This window comes from Euprymna scolopes, chromosome 1 (genome assembly GCF_053919585.1).
Source record: "Euprymna scolopes isolate OS-2025 chromosome 1, ASM5391958v1, whole genome shotgun sequence".
In the NCBI taxonomy this organism is placed as follows: Eukaryota; Metazoa; Mollusca; class Cephalopoda; order Sepiida; family Sepiolidae; genus Euprymna; species Euprymna scolopes.
Window position 1 is genome coordinate 792,674 of NC_136482.1, and position 18,045 is coordinate 810,718.

Consider the following 18,045-nt stretch of genomic DNA (forward strand, 5'->3'; position numbering starts at 1 on the left):
AACACACACACACACAAAGTTCCATTTTATATAATAGTAGATAGATTATTTTTCATATGGGCTTTATTTTGCTGTAGTACTGTAAAAACAAGGTGGTATCTCCGAATAATATCATAATTGTCATGTGATACTATTCAGCAATACCAACTTAAAGTTAATAAAAATTCAAAATTCTGTCCAGATTCCCAAGTTCGACAAGATACACCTAAAGAAGTTCGGAGCTTACATCATCCAAAACGTGAAAATTGCATTCAATATTTTTTCTTTACTCACATTCACCCCTAACAAGGCATATCAACACTTGGAAATAAGTACAGGATACTCTAAGGTATAGGTAGTCTTCTAGCACAATAGAGGGAACCCACTTTCTTTGCAACAGCCTTCGCAATGTCTTTGATGCAGTTGTTTCAGTTCATATTGCCAGTGAATGTTGACAAGGAGTTTGAAGGGAGAATTCTCAGGTAGTGTTATTTGTCATGGATATTGGTGGTTGGAAAGGCTTCTTGTAATTGTTAAAGGAGAGCGGCTTTGTCTTACTAGACTTAAATGTTACCATCCATTCACGTCCCCATTCTATTACAGTCTGGATGTCATTTTCTAAGGGTTCTGTCATTATCTTAAATTTGTGTACATCTGTTCTTCCCTCATGCATCTTATAGAGCATGTTATCGTCAGCAAATATACCCATCTTGGACACAATATTATTAGGGAAGTCGTTAATGAATATCAGGAATAATAGATAAGGGAAGTAGTGCAAAGATTTTAAATAATGTAAATATTTTCAATAGTTATCATGTATAGTTTGATTTTCATAAACCAAGATGTGTTTTCTGCTTCCCGAAATCCAACACGTGGTCACTTTTCGTAAAAAGTTAGAATATTTGGTGTATCTTAAATAGTATGTGACTAATCCCTCTGCCTGACAATGTTTTGACTGTGCAAGGTCAGGTATATACAGCCAGTGTGTGTGTGTGTATATATATATATGTATGTTTTATTAACTGTTTGCTCCTATATATATATATATATATATATATATATATATAGGAGCAAACAGTTAATAAAACATGTTAAAAAACACTTTGAAAAAGAGTTAAAAACATATTTAATCTGAAAAGGAAACACTTGATAAGTGGATAGTCCTTAATCCGTGGAGTTTCGAAGAAATACTTTCCTTCTCATCAGAGGGTAGGAATTAGCAAAATGTGGGATCGGATTTTGCATACAAAAGTATTTGATGAAACAACAAGTAAGTCAAAGATCTTACTTGATAACAAAACGTGGAGCAGAGGGTATATGGTGAAGAAAAAGGTGGTTACACGTGAATGGATAGTCTGGTGAAAGGTAAATTATATTATAAGCTCTATCTCCTATTTGGTTTTATCGAGCTTTTACATCTGGTTGAGATTACTTTATAAATATTAATTCTTTAATATTTATAATATACTTTAGTTTTACCATCTTGGATCATTTTGGTAAATTTAATTGTAATTTTTATTTTATATATATATAAAACTCTTCTAAAATTTTGAATATATTGAATTGTTGTTATTGAAGGGTTGACCATAAGTTTGTGACCCATGTATATTCAGTTTTTCTGCACTTTTTTTTGTGCTGAGGTGTTGCCCTACTGGTATAACAGACAATAAGTAACACATGTTGTTAAATATCAGAAATGGGCCGAAAGAATTGTATATGAATATTGTTAATAAAACTAACCTTTTTGAAATAACATTAAAGTGTGTCTGTTCCTAGTGAAGTGATAAATAAAATAAAAAGTATTTAAAGCTCTAGTATTGCTATCTTAAAGAACTTTGTTTTTTTGCATCTATATTGGAATACTAAATTGGATAACTTGCAATTTATAAAAATATCTAATTTATTTATTCAAATTTAATATCTCTTCAGATTATTACCCTTTCTCCAGGAAGTCGCATTCTGGCTTGCGCATTTTCCAATGCAGCTGCCGACATCCTGGTCAAGAAACTGATAAATTTTAAACCTGAAATCAAATTACTGCGGATGTATGCTCTCTACATAGAACCTGAGAAGTTGCCAAAGGATATCAAAGTAAGTTATCTTTTCATTTACTTACTTGTAATGCATTCGATCAGTATTTTATGTTTTTTTTATAAAGTATTTTTTGTAAAGTATTGTAGCAGCAGGAGCAGCATATACTCACTACTTAAGACTTTGAATATGTTTGTTTTATAACATTGATGATTGGTTTCTGGCTTGTCCAATCAAAGACCATCACTCAGGTGAGTTGGTCATGTGACTGAGTTTATAAAAGGCTAAACACACAGCAATTCTCTCTCTTTCTCTTGGCTCTCAGACTGAAGACATCTCTACAAAGCATGAACAAAATCTACTCTCTTGGGATGCCATACACCACACTCAGGCCTTCAGGCCCGGAGTTCAACTAAAACAAGACAAAGAATCCATTGTGGCTACTGCACATACATGAACTCTATCTTTCAACAGATCTGTCTAATCTTTAATCAAAGTCTCTATGCAGGAACTCTTCCCAATACTAACCCTTTCTCTATACAACCCTACTAAAGAAAATAATAAAGGCGTTATTAAATGTTAGAATCAGATTTTTGCATTTTTCGTGGCCCCAATGTGCTGGCAAACATGCAAAGTATATTGACACCTACAGTATGTTTAGATATTTGCGTGTACACGAGCTGATCCTAAGCTAAACAATCGGTCATTATGTATTTTGAAACTCAGTTGCTAGACATAAATAGATCTGAATATGGGCTATATTTAATTTAATTTAGTTTTATGCCAGTGGAGAGGAGCTTTATAAAAATTCAGATTCGTCCTATTGTTGTGAAATTTGGATATTAGGTGATAGACATTAGAAAATTTTATTTTCTTCACTGTTTTAATGTTTTGCTTTTTTTTTTGGAGGGAGGGGGTATATTGTATGGATTATTGCACTTGATGGAGATATAACATTAATAACTTTGCCAATGTGATAATTGTTAGGTACTGGTGGGGCATAGGCCATCCACAACTGCCTGCCAACATCCACGGTCCTGGGCGATTTACTCCAACTCCCTCCAGGAGTAGCCAGTCACCTTAGCGTCTGCCTTCAGTTCTCTTCTCGGTGGCCTCTTTCCTCTTTCCCTGAGGGTTCCAGGTCAGGGCCTGGCATGTGATATTCATTTGTTGTTTCCTCAGAGTGTGTCCAATCCATCACCATCTCCTTCTTCTGATCTTTTCTTATGGTGGTGCTTGATTAGTTCTCTCCCAGAGATCTGCATTACTGATGGTAATTGGCAAGTGGATCCTTAGCATTCTTCGAAGGCACAAGTTTATTAAAGTCTGCACTCTTCCGATGGTGGTCTTTGTTGTTCTCCATGTTTCTGTTCCATACAGTAGTACTGATTTAATGTTGGAATTGAACAGTCGGATTTTTGTGCGATAAGTGATGAGGTTGGATCGCCAGATGTTCTTGAGGGCTATGAAAGATGCTATTGCTTTTCCAATCCGGGTCTTAACGTCTGTATCTATTCCTCTCTGCTGGTTGATCACACTCCCAAGGTATGTGAAGGTCCCAACCTCTTCCAAGTTTTTGTTGCCCAACTCCACTGCCTCTTTGCTGAAGGCATTGATTTTCAGGATCTTGGTCTTGTCAGGGTGTATGTGGAGGCCAACTTGAGAAGCGTGGATGGCCAGTCTAGAGAGCTTGCTCTGCATTTGTTGTTGCTTGTGGGAGAGCAGAGCGGGATCATCAGTGAAGTCAAGATCATTCAGCTGAGTCCAGAGTGTCCACTGAATGCCATCCCTCCGTCCATCTGTTGTCTGCCTCATCACCCAGTCAATAGCTAGGAGAAACAAGAACGGCGATAGAAGGCATCCCTGTCATATGCCAGTCTTTATGTTGAAACGTCGTGTCAATTGTCCCCCATGTACAACCTGACAAGCCATTCCCTCGTATGACTTCCTGATAATTCTCGTCAGCTTTTCTGGAATCCCATACTGTCGGAGGAGTTTACCACAAGGTGTCATGGTGTATGCTCTCGAAAGCCTTGAGGAAGTCCACAAAGTTGATGTACAACGAGGAATTCCACTCCAGGGACTGTTCAACTATGATGCGTAGCGTGGCGATCTGATCTGTACAGGATCTGTCTCGCCTGAAGTCTGCCTGGTGATCCCTGAGCCTAACATCACCTGTATGTCTCATCCTCTCCAACAGAATCTTGTCGACCACCTTCCCTGGTACTGACAAAAGAATGATGCCTGTATAGTTCTTACAATTCCTAAGATCTCCCTTCTTGGGCAGCTTTATTATATGTCCGTCCTTCTAATCTGTCGGTACCTCTTCCTGTTCCCAGATCTTCTCAAAGAGCGGCAGTAGTATACCAGCTGTTGTTTCTACATCTGCCTTCAGAGCTTCTGCTGGAATTCCATCTGGGTCGGCTGCCTTGCCATTTTCCATCTTGTTGGCGCGGCGCGGGTGATCTCTTCTTTTGTTGGTGGATCGCAGTCAATATCAATACCTGTGCCTGCTTCAGTAATGTCTGGAGGGTTCTCGGGAGCTGGTCTGTTGAAGTTCCTCGAAATGTTCCGCCCATCTCTCAAGTTGTTTTTCAGAGTTTGTGATGGTTTGTCCTTGCTTGTCTTTAACCGGTCACTCTGGTCTGTTATATTTACCTGCTAGCTTTTTAATTATCATGTACAGGTCTTTCATGTTACCGTGGTAGGCTGCTTCTTCTGCCAGGTTGTCTATATAGTTTCTCTTGTCTTTCTTTACGCTTTCCCTCACTTCCTTGTGGGCTCTTGTATATTCTGCTTGGGCTGTCATTTTGCTGTCCCTTGTACGGCTTTCATTGACTCCCTTTTTCTTGAGTTTTCTGGTTTGAACCTTCTGTAAGGTATTCATACTGTAAGGTGGCCATAGTGATCTAGTCTTTGGGTTGCTTCTTCTTTGGCCCAAGCACTTCCTGGCATGTTTCCCTAAGGATGTCTTTTATTCCCTTCCAAAGATCTTGGGCGTTGGTGTCTTTGGTGGTAAACTCCTGCCGTACTTGGAATCTGTTACTCAGGCTCACAGTGAAGGCTTCCTGAATCATCTGGTCTTTCAGTAGGTTGATGTTGTACTTCGTCCTACCTTCTGCCTGCTGGACGGTTCTCCTTAGTCTCAGTTTGAGTCTTGTATTCAGAAGATGGTGGTCTGATGCCGCGTCTGCTCCCCTCCTCACTCGTACATCTTGAAGAGACCACCTAAACTTCTTGCTGATACAGAGGTGGTCTATCTGGTTCTCTGTTACATGGTTAGGCGATACCCAGATGGCCTTGTGTATCCTCTTGTGGGCAAAGATGCTGCCTCCGATAACAAGGTCATTCAGTCCACAGAGGTCAGCAAATTTCTCTCAATTTTCATTCATTTCTCCAAGAGCATGTTGTCCCATCACTTCCTTGTAGCCTCTATTGTCTGATCCCACCTTTGCATTGAAATCTCCCATCAGGATGTTGACTTCTTTGTTTTTAAACTTGTCTAAGACTGTCTGTAGTCTGTTGTAGAAATAGTCTTTGTCTTCATCGGCATGATCATTGGTGGGTGCGTAGCATTGGATCACATTCATCTTGATGTTCTTCTTCACGGTCATGAAGGATGCTGTTATTATTCTTGATCCATGTGCTTCCCACCCCGTAAAAGCTTTCTGTGCTGTTCTTGAAAGCATGATTGCTATCCTTTTCGTGTGTGCTGCATTTTCTTCTTCATGTCCTGAGTACCGCAAGAGTTCACCGGTAGCCAGCCTTGTTTGTCCAGCTTGCAGCCACCTCGTCTCACTCAATCCCAGCAGGGCAATGTTGTATTGGCGCATCTCTGTTGACACTTGTGCTGCCTTCCCTGCTTCATACATGGTTTTGACGTTCCATGTAGCAATGGTAGTGGTTGTCCTGGTTGATAAGAGGGTTTTCAGCACTGAAGCATCCAACTCCACACTGGACCCTCTAAACCATCCCCTCCCTGACTTTCCTATACAGACAGACGCCACACTAGACAATCTGAAAATCACCCCTTCTCAGGTGCATGCTATCATAAAAAACCTTGACACTTCAAAAGCATGTGGACCCGATCTCATCCAGGCTGTGTTATTAAAGAAGTGCTCAGCCGAAGTAGCTCCAGTTCTCTCCAAACTCTACAACAAATGCCTTAGTGAATCTTGCTTTCTGGGCTGTTGGAAAACTGCTTCTGTGGTACCAGTATTCAAGAATTCTGGCGAAAGAACGGACCCATTAAATTATCGCCCCATTAGCCTCCTCCCACTTTTTGCCAAAATTATTAACCATGCTCTCGTCCATCACCTTACAGATGCTAAACTTCTGACTGATCAACAATATGGATTTAGACAAGCCCATTCCACAGCAGACATCCTAACTGTAATCTCCGAGCATATATACCATTCAATTGACAAAGCAGGGGAGGGTAGAGCAGTAGCTCTAGATATATCTAAGGCAAGGTATGGCACGAAAGTCTTTTCAGAAAAATCAGATCATACGGTATCACTGGAAGAATACTTAACATAATTAAATCCTTCTAAGATAAGAGAAAAATCCAGGTTGTCCTCAATGGCTGTACATCTAAACAATATGATATAAATGCGGGAGTGCCTCAGGGATCTATCCTTGGACTTCTATTATTCCTAATATTCATAAATAACCTCCCTGACAAAATTGTCTGTGAGATAGGTATATATGCTGATGACACCACGCTCTATAACAGACACAACAGGAAAACAAATGAACACATATCTAAAGAAATGGCAGAAACACTAGAGGATGACCTCCAATCTGTAGTGGAATGGGGACAAAAATGCCGCCAAGACTAAACTAGTTTCCTTCAATAATTACAAGAAACCTTCTCTACCAACAATAGCAATGGCCAAAGACTCTTTATCTGAGAGTACATCTTTCAAACTCCCAGGAAACACGAGTTGGAACAATTACATTGAAAGCATTGTCAGGGCCGCTCCAAAGAAGGTAGGTTCTCTCTATCGTGCTAGAAAACTACTAACACCCGAAAGTATCCTGTACCTCTATAAGGCCACCATTTGCCCATGTATGGAGTATTGCTGTCATATGTGGGCTGGTGCATCTGCTACTAGTCTCTCACTCATAGACAAGGTTCAAAAGAGAGTTGCCAATCTGATAGGCCCTGAACTGTCATCTAAGCTTCAGCCTCTCTCCCATTGACGAAATGTTGCATCCCTCTGCCTGTTCTACAAGTACTTTAACGATGAATGCTCCAAGGAACTGCAAGCATTTGTGCCCCCACGACATAAACACCCTCGACAAACCCGACAGGCAGCTAAATCCCACTCCCACACAGTAGAGATCCCTAGATGTAAAAGATATTTCTACTCCAGTAGTTTCTTCCCCAGAACCGCTAGGTCCCTGCTTCTCCAACTGTACTGACATGCAGAAGTTCAAGTGTAACGTTAACAAACATCTTGCTGCCCAAATCCCCACATAGATGTTGCCCCTGATATTATCCCCCTACACCAAAGTGACAATGTGCCTTGTTTGGGGTGAAAATGTAATAATAAAAAATAAAAAAATAAAAAAAAGTGGCTATGATTCACCTGTGTCCTCTGTAAGTAAGCAATGCTACATGTATCTAGAACTGTTTGAGCATAAGATGAAGTGCATTTGAATCCAAAATGACTAAAACTAAGGATAGATTCTTTTGCTTAATAGTGAGTTTTGTTTTTGACCTCATGTCGTTCATGTTGTCGTTTGTCTTTGTTGTTGCTGAAAAGGCTGCTGCTGCTCATCATACTGAGAGTAAATGTCTTTGTCGTAAGTGAAGAGAATAATCCGGCACGAGTGTTTGTTCTTTTTATTCTAAATAATTTACGTAATTGAAATATGAATTACTTCAATACATACATTCTTTTATCATTTAAAACATTTTTTCCCTTTAGCAATATTCCAATTTTGAAAAGAATAAGCCGTTTTTCCCCAACAAAGAAGAATTGAAAAACTATGATATAATCATCACTACTGTAATGACAGCTGGGAGGTAAGGATTTGTGAGATATTTTTCTTTGTTACTTTTTTCTTTTTGTTTCACTCTTTTATTCATAATTTAAACCTTTATTTCTGTTTGTCTGCGTCAAGAAAAAATTCCTATCCATTGTCTATTTTTTTTATTACTCGCTGTAAAGGTGGAATCGAACCGAAGACACCCAGTTTTTTTGTTTTTTTTTTTTACTACATAGGCGTCACCACTTATAAAGGCCGAGAGGCAACAGTACTCCATACATGGGCAAATGGTGGCCTTATAGAGGTACAGAATACTTTCAGGCGTAAGTAGCTTTCTAGCACGGTAGAGAGAACCCACCTTCTTCGGAGCAGCAGCCTTGGCAATGCTCTCAATGTATTTGTAGAACAGGCAGAGGGTTGCAACATCTCGTCGATGGGACAGAGGTTGAAGCCTAGATGACAGTTCAGGACCTATCAGGTTGGCGACTCTCTTTTGAACCCTGTCCAGGAGCGAGTAACAAGCAGCAGATGCACCAGCCCAGATGTGACAACAGTACTCCATACATGGGCGAATGGTTGCCTCATAGAGGTATAGGATACTGTCAGGCGTAAGTAGTTTTCTAGCACGGTAGAGGGAGCCAACCTTCCTTGCAGCAGCCTTGGCAATGCTCTCAATGTATCTGTTCCAACTCATGTTCCCTGTTAACATTAAGCCGAGGAGTTTAAAGAAAGTACTTTCAGGTAATATGTTTGGTGGTAGAGAAGGTTTCTCGTAATTATTGAAAGATGCAAGCTTAGTTTTGGCAACATTTAATATGACCATCCATTTTTGTCCCCATTCCGCTACAGATTGGCGGTCATCCCCTAGTGTTTCTGCCATTTCCTTAAATGTGTTCATTTTTTTTTCCCTCGTGCCTGTTATAGAGCGTAGTATCATCAGCAAATATACGAGGGGCGTGCAATAAGTAATGCCCCTGACCCACTTCCAGTTGTCTGATCTAGCTAAAATTTTGCATGTGCAATGATTTATATCTCTACAGGTTATGTGGCAAATTACAGCTCTGAACTAATTGTGGTTTCTGTTTTACAAGTGTTTGAACTGAGTCAGGTGTGAAATGGAGCAGTGAGAAAAATCCAGGTTGTCCTCAATGGCTGTACATCTAAACAATATGATATAAATGCGGGAGTGCCTCAGGGATCTATCCTTGGACCTCTATTATTCCTAATATTCATAAATAACCTCCCTGACAAAATTGTCTGTGAGATGGGTATATATGCTGATGACACTACGCTCTATAACAGACACAACAGGAAAACAAATGAACATATATCTAAAGAAATGGCAGAAACACTAGAGGATGACCTCCAATCTGTAGTGGAATGGGAACAAAAAATAGATGGTTACATTCAATGCTGCCAAGACTAAACTTGTTTCCTTCAATAACTACAAGAAACCTTCTCTACCACCAATAGCAATGGCCAATGACTCTTTATCTGAAAGCACATCTTTTAAACTCCTCGGCCTAACGTTCACAGGAAACATGAGTTGGAACAATTACATTGAGAGTATTGCCAGGACCGCTACGTAGAAAGTAGGTTCTCTCTACCGTGCTAGAAAGCTACTGACCCCTGAAAGTATACTGTACCTCTATAAGGCCACCATTCGCCCATGTATGGAGTATTGTTGTCATATTTGGGCTGGTGCATCTGCTACTTGTTTCTCACTCCTTGACAAGGTTCAAAAGAGAGTCGCCAACTTAATAGGTCCTGAACTATCATCCAAGCTTCAGCTTCTGTCTCATCGACGCAATGTAGCATCCCTCTGCCTGTTCTACAAGTACTTTAACGGTGTATGTTCTTACGAGCTGCAAGCACTTGTACCCCCTCTATGTAAATATCCCCGACAAGCAGTACAATCCCACCCCTTCACAGTAGAGATCCCTAGATGTAAGAGAGCCTTCTACTCTAGTAGTTTTTTCCCCAGAACCACTAGACTTTGGAACTCCCTGCCAGGTTTCTGCTTCCCCAACTGTACTGACATGCAGAAATTCAAGTGTAATGTGAACCGGCATCTTGCTGCCCAACTCCCCACATTGTACCCCTGTAGCCTGTGTCCCTAATAGTAGCCCCCTACATCAAAATGGCAATGTGCCTTGTTTGGAGTGAAAATGTAATAAAAAAAAAAAAAAGGGTTAATTAAAGTAAGGTGATAGTGTCATAATTGTTAATGGCGTAGATTGGGTAGAATTTGGATCCTTTAAGGGTGCGGCTCAACAAAAGTTGTTTATATTCGACTTGAAGGCTACCATATTATAGTCAGTCATAGGGAAGCAGTTCTAGAAAAGAAGTTTTGTACATGAAATCTGCATTTAGATTTAGGTATAGATAAAGAACAGGTGAAATTGTTGATAGTGGTTGTATCTAATCAAGTGTTTTTGCGAAAGTTTAACACAGAGGGACCATAGATTGGAGCTCAGACGAGTACTTGCCATGAAAATAATGATAGAAAAGAGACAGAATCACAACATATCTTCTGTGGGAAGAGAAAAGGGTATCACCTACTAAATTTCGAAGCTGGTTTTGAACTCGATCAAGTCCAGGTAGGAGGTTATTATTAAAGACGGGTTATTTTTCTATAAAAAATTGTAATTTTATTTTTTATTTTTTAAATTGCTACTTTTCACTAATATTTTCAGTTGTGAATAAAAGAATTTATTAAGCCCACCATATTGATGGAGGAACCCATGCAATTATCTTTATGCATAAATGTAATATCAAATTGTATGAAGAGAAAAAGTTAACTTTTGTTTACATCCAATTGTTATCAAAATAATTTGTATACTAAAGCTTCATTTTCAATGTTCTATGTTGGCGGCCCACCGCCGGTGTCAAATGCTGGAGTCCCCCGCCAGTGTTCCATACTATAGCTCAGCTCCCAGTGTCCCATGTTGGATGCCTTGCTGCCAGTGTCCTATGTGGCATGTCCTGCTGCCAGTGTTCCATACTAAAGCTCAGCTCCCATCGTTCTATGCTGGATGCCCGCTGCCTATGTTCCATGCTTGAGGCCTGTTCACAGTATTATATTCTCTATAAAAAATTGTAATATGTTATATTATGATATTCTTTCGCTTTATAGATTATCCAAATTTGATTTCTGCTGGGCTTAACCTTATAAAACCGTAACATTCTTTCACTGTCCTGTTTGTTTCTGCTTTGTTTTATTTTAATTAAACAAAAAAAAGTTAATATTCATCACTGTTTATTGTTTTGTTATTGTAAATTAAGAAATAGCCATACTCTCTCATTTTTAATTTATATTACTGCGGCAATATATTAACTAGATAGAAAATACAGAAAAGTATAATATTTTGTAACAAATTAATACAGCCATTAAAAGGGGGGGGGCAACATTTCAAGTAGTAAACTATTCACATAAAACTTATCAAATTAACCAATCATTCTGAACACAACTGCTGAACATGGATTTTGTCATTTTCTTATTGAGAGAGAGAGGAGTTGGTATTTTTGTTTTGTTTCAATGATTCTAAGTAGTGAAGTGGGATTAAATTGCAACTCTGTTAACTCTGCTCAATATTAAAACTACCGTCCTATATAATTTTCAAACAAGAGAGGGTATGTCTGATGTAATTTCTTCTCACTTATGTCAATAGCCCTATCCTACAATCCTTATTTATGATTTTGTTTTATTTTTATATTTAACAGACTGGGATCCAACCAGTTAAAGGGTTGTTTTTCCCACATTTTCATCGATGAGTGTGGTTTCTGCATGGAACCCGAAGTGATCGTAGCTTTTGCTGGAATATTGGATATTACTAAAACGCAATTGATTTTAGCTGGAGATCCCAAACAACTTGGACCCATCGTCACTTCACCTCTTGCCCAAAAATATAAACTAGGTAAGTTTTTCTGGTACTCATGCACTTATTGATCCGTGCTGAAATAATAACGTTATTATTTAAAAAGCCATTCTTAACATGGGGAGGGGAGGGTGTTTTTTACCTATTCTGTACTTTAACCTTACAATTGAATAAAAAAACATATACTAAAACTTTAATTAAACTTGGAATATGATTAAAAAAATAGTGAAGATCAGTAAGTGCATTAGCACCGTTTTTTTTTTTATATTTCTCCGATCTGTCTATATATTCGTACAACAAAAATTAGAGTTTTTCGCATAATCTGGATGGAATTTCAAACGGAATCCTTTATTTAATTATAACGGGTTGCATGCTCTCGTTCCATCAGCTATGACTGGGTAGAAATCCAATTTACAATTTTAGTTTTAGTATCGCTTACTGCACTGAGGATTGAACCTTCATCCTCCAGAAGATTAAACTTACAACTGAATTTTACCAAGTACTTTAGCCGTTAACCTGCAAGTTATTGCGTACACATAATAATTAATCATGCAAAGCAGTGAAGGTTTTTAATCGGTTACCTTCTCCTTTGAATCGGTTACCTTCTCCTTACTATCCAAGATTGATGAGCCCCACCTGCCTGAGTGCCTGAAGTGATTGGTTTTAAGTCACAAGTGGACTACTTTACTTCTGTATAATCCTCGTTATAATAAAATGACTTATTTGGATTCATTGGACTATTGTTCTCATCTTGAGTGTCATTTTCACAATGTATACATTTTTTAAATTTTTATATATATACTAGCCTTAGTGCTCGGCGTTGTCTGGGTGTTTGGAGGTGTGTGTTGGTGTGTTGAACAAAAAACAATGGTAGTAGGCAGGTAGGCTTGAACCCGTATCGCGAAAGAGCTAACGAACGTAAAAAAAAATGTGACGTCTTTGCCGTTGCGTCCATCGCCAAATCGGAAGTAGTGCAGGTTTAAATTAAGTCTAGCCAATCAAAAAGAGCGAATGACTTTCGAAAATATCAGTGAAAAGTGACCCCTCCTTGTAGAAAAGTGCCCAATTGAGGGTGGAGGAATTAATGTTTTTAACCACTTTTCAATATTTGTCGTCAAAAGTGTCGAACTTCAAAACGATATTTTTCTCGGGAAAATCCGTTGCCTCTGTCGAAAGTTTTAGGCTGATATAGAAACATACGTACATGCATTTAAACAGACAGGTGAGACTTATATTGTAGATTTTCTTTTCAAGTAATATATATATATATATATATATATATATATATATATATAAATAAGGGAGTAGTCACCAACAATGTGTATTTTTTAACATTATTTTATTATTCTTATTCTTCTTATTATTATGTTTAATTCCCAATGAAAAACCAAGACACGGAATAATAAAATAATGTTAAAAAATACACATTGTTGGTGACTACTCCCTTATTTAAATATACATCTTTCTTTCGTTGGAATTTCTTAACCCATTTTATATAAAAATATATATATATATATATATATATATATATATATATATATATATATATGCGTACGTGTGCGTGTGTACATGTACATGAATGTATATGTATGCGTGTGTGATTGTGTGTGAGTGTATGCTATACATGGGGAAAGAAAGTCTTTAAAAAGAACCCTAAAAAACCCATAAAAACCTTCACCATATGGACTAAAAAACACTCTTTGAAAATAACTTTGACCGGACACTTTGAACACTTACAGTTGGAGTCAGAATGTCTGAACACACGCATCACTCTGAAAAACATATTTAATATCAGCGGAGGTAACTCTACAAACTCCTATTTTAAAGAAAAACTTTTTACGAAAACATCTGAAGAGAACACACCCTAAGCTCGAAACGCGTTATAAAAATATTTTAAAATAAAAATATGATGAAAACCTTTAAAAACACCCACAATTGTTGATGGCTATACTCTTTTAAATATATATATATATAAATATATATATATAGGATGGACCCATAAACTTGTCGTGTAGAAAACAACACTACATCTTTATTTTCAAACTTTTATTGAAAAAAATCAATTCAGGTAACTTGATTATATAAGAGAGCTTACATCTATTCAATGTAGCCACCTTTAACTTCAATCACTGCCTCAATATGGGCCTAGAACTGGGAGCATGCTTTTTCTACAAGTGCCAGCAGGAGCTCAGTGATCAGGCTGGCTTTGGTGTTGTGGGAAATCATGTTGGTGATGTTATCAATGTATGACCAAATGAAGTAGTTCAATGGGTTCAGGTTGGAGAGGAAGGTAGTCCACTGATAAAAGGGTACAAAGTTGTAGCACTCCTTCTGAAGCCAAGCCCGGGTATTTTTGGAGTTGTGGGCTGGCGCCGAGGCCTACTCCTACACCCAGAGTCTGCCAACCGTCACCTGATTGCACCAGGGGATCACCACACTCTTCAGCATATCCAGGTACACTTTGCAATTGATTTGCAAGCCGACTTTGAAGATGTGAGGTGGCATGACGTGGTCCTCACTTGAAATCAGACCATAACCGTGGCCAGAAACTTCGTTGAGCTTTGCCATGAAGCATGAATCATCCGAATTTGCATTTTTAGGATGCTAGCAATGGTCCTATTGTAATAACTTGTATTAGTAGAAAGCATGAGTTATATCTCGCTCATTGAACATTGTGTCACTTTCAGACATGATAGAAGGCTCCTATCACTTTTTGGATTTGTACACAACTGGCCAACTAGTAGATAGTCTGCAACAAATAAAGAAAACCAGTTTTCATCAAACAGAAATGGAATCATGTCTTTTTTTTTTTTATGGCAACAATTTATCATTCCACCCTGTGTGTGTAAATATATATATATATATATATATATATACATATATATATATATATGACATACCCATAATCCATTGGGTCACAGTCACTTTTCATTCTACTTTGATTTCATTTGAAAATTCATAAAAGTTTGAAACTTTCTTTTTTATTTTCTTCATAACTAAAAATAATAAATCGCTTTTGTTGTCAGCAACCATCCGTCTCGGGAGACAATAGTGTAGTTCTGGTGTCTATCTGTATATAAAAATTTTTTTTTTCAGATGTTTCTCTGCTGGAACGTCTGATGACGACCATGCCGATTTATCAACGCCAGTCAAACTCTAAATATGACCAAAGGGTGATTACAAAATTGCTCAAGAATTATCGCTCGCATCCTGTGATCCTGAAAGTGGTGAATGATTTATTTTATGATGAAGAATTACAGGTAAGTTAATCTCAGTTGTTATGCCATAGTCATCTGTTTGTCATAATAATATAAAAAATATATAGGAAAAAAGAATAGTAAGAAATATAGTAAAAAAAAAAGTATGGAAAAAATATAGAAAAAATATGATAAAAATATAGAAAAAGTACAAAAAATATAAAAATATGATAAAAAATGTAGAAAAAAGTATAGTAAAAAATATAGAAAAAGTAAAAAAACATATAAAAAAGTATTGTAAAAAATATAAAAAAGTATTGTAAAAAAATATAAAAAAGTATGATACAAAATATAGAAAAAAGTATGATAAAAAATGTAGAAAAAAGTATGATAAAAAATGTAGAAAAAACTTATAAAAAATGTAGAAAAAACTCTATAAGTGTAAGCCATTTTGAGTTTCAGAACAGTTTCAGATGGTTCGCTGTTACACACAAGTCCTGGGAGGTGACTTGTTTGTAGTAGACAATTCCACAGAACAAAATATTCTTACCGTGTCGAAACCCGGGAAAGAACATGTGAAATTGCTCCAGAAAAGGTTTAATATTTATGAAGCAATTCTGGTTTCTGATTGGTTTGTAGCAGAACGTGAATTAATTTGATTCATCAGTTCTTAGCAGCATCGTTTATAAATAGAATCGTCCGACTGTGTGGGATCATACCCCAATATCTACCTAAAATATTGCAACAAAAATATAAAAAAGTATGATAAAAAATATAGAAAAAAAGTATGATAAAAAATGTATAAAAAAGTATGATAAAAAATGTAGAAAAAAGTATGATAAAAAATATAGAAAAAAGTATGATAAAAAATGTATAAGAAAGTATGATAAAAAATGTATAAAAAAGTATGATAAAAAATGTAGAAAAAAGTATGATAAAAAATGTAGAAAAAAGTATGATAAAAAATGTATAAAAAAGTATGATAAAAAATGTATAAAAAAGTATGATAAAAAATGTATAAAAAAGTATGATAAAAAATGTAGAAAAAAGTATGATAAAAAATGTATAAAAAAGTATGATAAAAATGTAGAAAAAAGTATGATAAAAATGTATAAAAAAGTATGATAAAAAATGTAGAAAAAAGTATGATAAAAAATGTAGAAAAAAGTATGATAAAAAATGTATAAAAAAGTATGATAAAAAAGTATGATAAAAAATGTAGAAAAAAGTATTATAAAAAATGTATAAAAAAGTATGATAAAAAATGTATAAAAAAGTATGATAAAAAATGTAGAAAAAAGTATTGATAAAAAAGTATGATAAAAAATGTAGAAAAAAGTATGATAAAAAATGTATAAAAAAGTATGATAAAAAGGTATGATAAAAAATGTAGAAAAAAGTATTATAAAAAATGTAGAAAAAAGTATGATAAAAAATGTAGAAAAAAGTATGATAAAAATGTAGAAAAAAGTATGATAAAAAATGTATAAAAAAGTATGATAAAAAATGTAGAAAAAAGTATTATAAAAAATGTAGAAAAAAGTATGATAAAAAATGTATAAAAAAGTATGATAAAAAATGTAGAAAAAAATATTGATAAAAAATGTATAAAAAAGTATGATAAAAAATGTATAAAAAAGTATGATAAAAAATGTATAAAAAAGTATGATAAAAAATGTATAAAAATGTATGATAAAAAATGTATAAAAAAGTATGATAAAAAATGCATAAAAAAGTATGATAAAAAATGCATAAAAAAGTATGATAAAAATGTATAAAAAAGTATGATAAAAAATGTAGAAAAAAGTATGATAAAAAATGTAGAAAAAAGTATGATAAAAAATGTATAAAAAAGTATGATAAAAAATGTTAAAAAAGTATGATAAAAAATGTAGAAAAAGTATTGATAAAAAATGTATAAAAAAGTATTGATAAAAAATGTATAAAAAAGTATGATAAAAAATGTATAAAAAAGTATGATAAAAAATGTATAAAAATGTATGATAAAAAATGTAGAAAAAAGTATGATAAAAAATGTATAAAAAAGTATGATAAAAAATGTAGAAAAAAGTATGATAAAAAATGCAGAAAAAAGTATTATAAAAAATGTAGAAAAAAGTATGATAAGAAATGTAGAAAAAAGTATGATAAAAATGTATAAAAAAGTATGATAAAAAATGTATAAAAAAGTATGATAAAAAATGTATAAAAAAGTATGATAAAAAATGTATAAAAAAGTATGATAAAAAATATAGAAAAAAGTATGATAAAAAATGTAGAAAAAAGTATGATAAAAAATGTAGAAAAAAGTATGATAAAAATGTATAAAAAAGTATGATAAAAAATGTAGAAAAAAGTATGATAAAAAATATAGTAAAAAGTATGATAAAAAATGTAGAAAAAAGTACGATAAAAAATGTAGAAAAAAGTATGATAAAAAATGTAGAAAAAAGTATGATAAAAAATGTAGAAAAAAGTATGATAAAAAATGTAGAAAAAAGTATGATAAAAAATGTATAAAAAAGTATGATAAAAAATGTAGAAAAAAGTATGATAAAAAATGTAGAAAAAAGTATGATAAAAATATAGAAAAAAGTATGATAAAAAATGTATAAAAAAGTATGATAAAAGATGTATAAAAAAGTATGATAAAAAATGTAGAAAAAAGTATGATAAAAAATATATAAAAAAGTATGATAAAAAATGTAGAAAAAAGTATGATAAAAAATGTATAAAAAAGTATGATAAAAAATGTATAAAAAAGTATGATAAAAAATGTAGAAAAAAGTATGATAAAAAATGTAGAAAAAAGTATGATAAAAAATGTATAAAAAAGTATGATAAAAAATGTAGAAAAAAGTACGATAAAAAATGTAGAAAAAAGTATGATAAAAAATGTATAAAAAAGTATGATAAAAAATGTAGAAAAAAGTATGATAAAAAATGTAGAAAAAAGTATGATA

The 18,045-nt window shown here is 34.8% G+C and overlaps 1 protein-coding gene across 2 annotated transcripts in view; it reads left to right on the top strand.

Moving 5' to 3' along the window:
* Positions 1–18,045, top strand: part of LOC145285957 (putative helicase mov-10-B.1) — an 84,848-nt gene that overhangs the window by 49,807 nt on the left and 16,996 nt on the right. For both annotated transcript variants that reach the window (XM_080134899.1, XM_080135454.1), the window contains exons 10-13: positions 1,909–2,070; positions 7,947–8,044; positions 11,731–11,924; positions 14,982–15,145. In XM_080134899.1, coding sequence (XP_079991025.1) covers positions 1,909–2,070; positions 7,947–8,044; positions 11,731–11,924; positions 14,982–15,145 — 618 coding nt within the window. The remainder of the gene's footprint in view (positions 1–1,908; positions 2,071–7,946; positions 8,045–11,730; positions 11,925–14,981; positions 15,146–18,045) is intronic.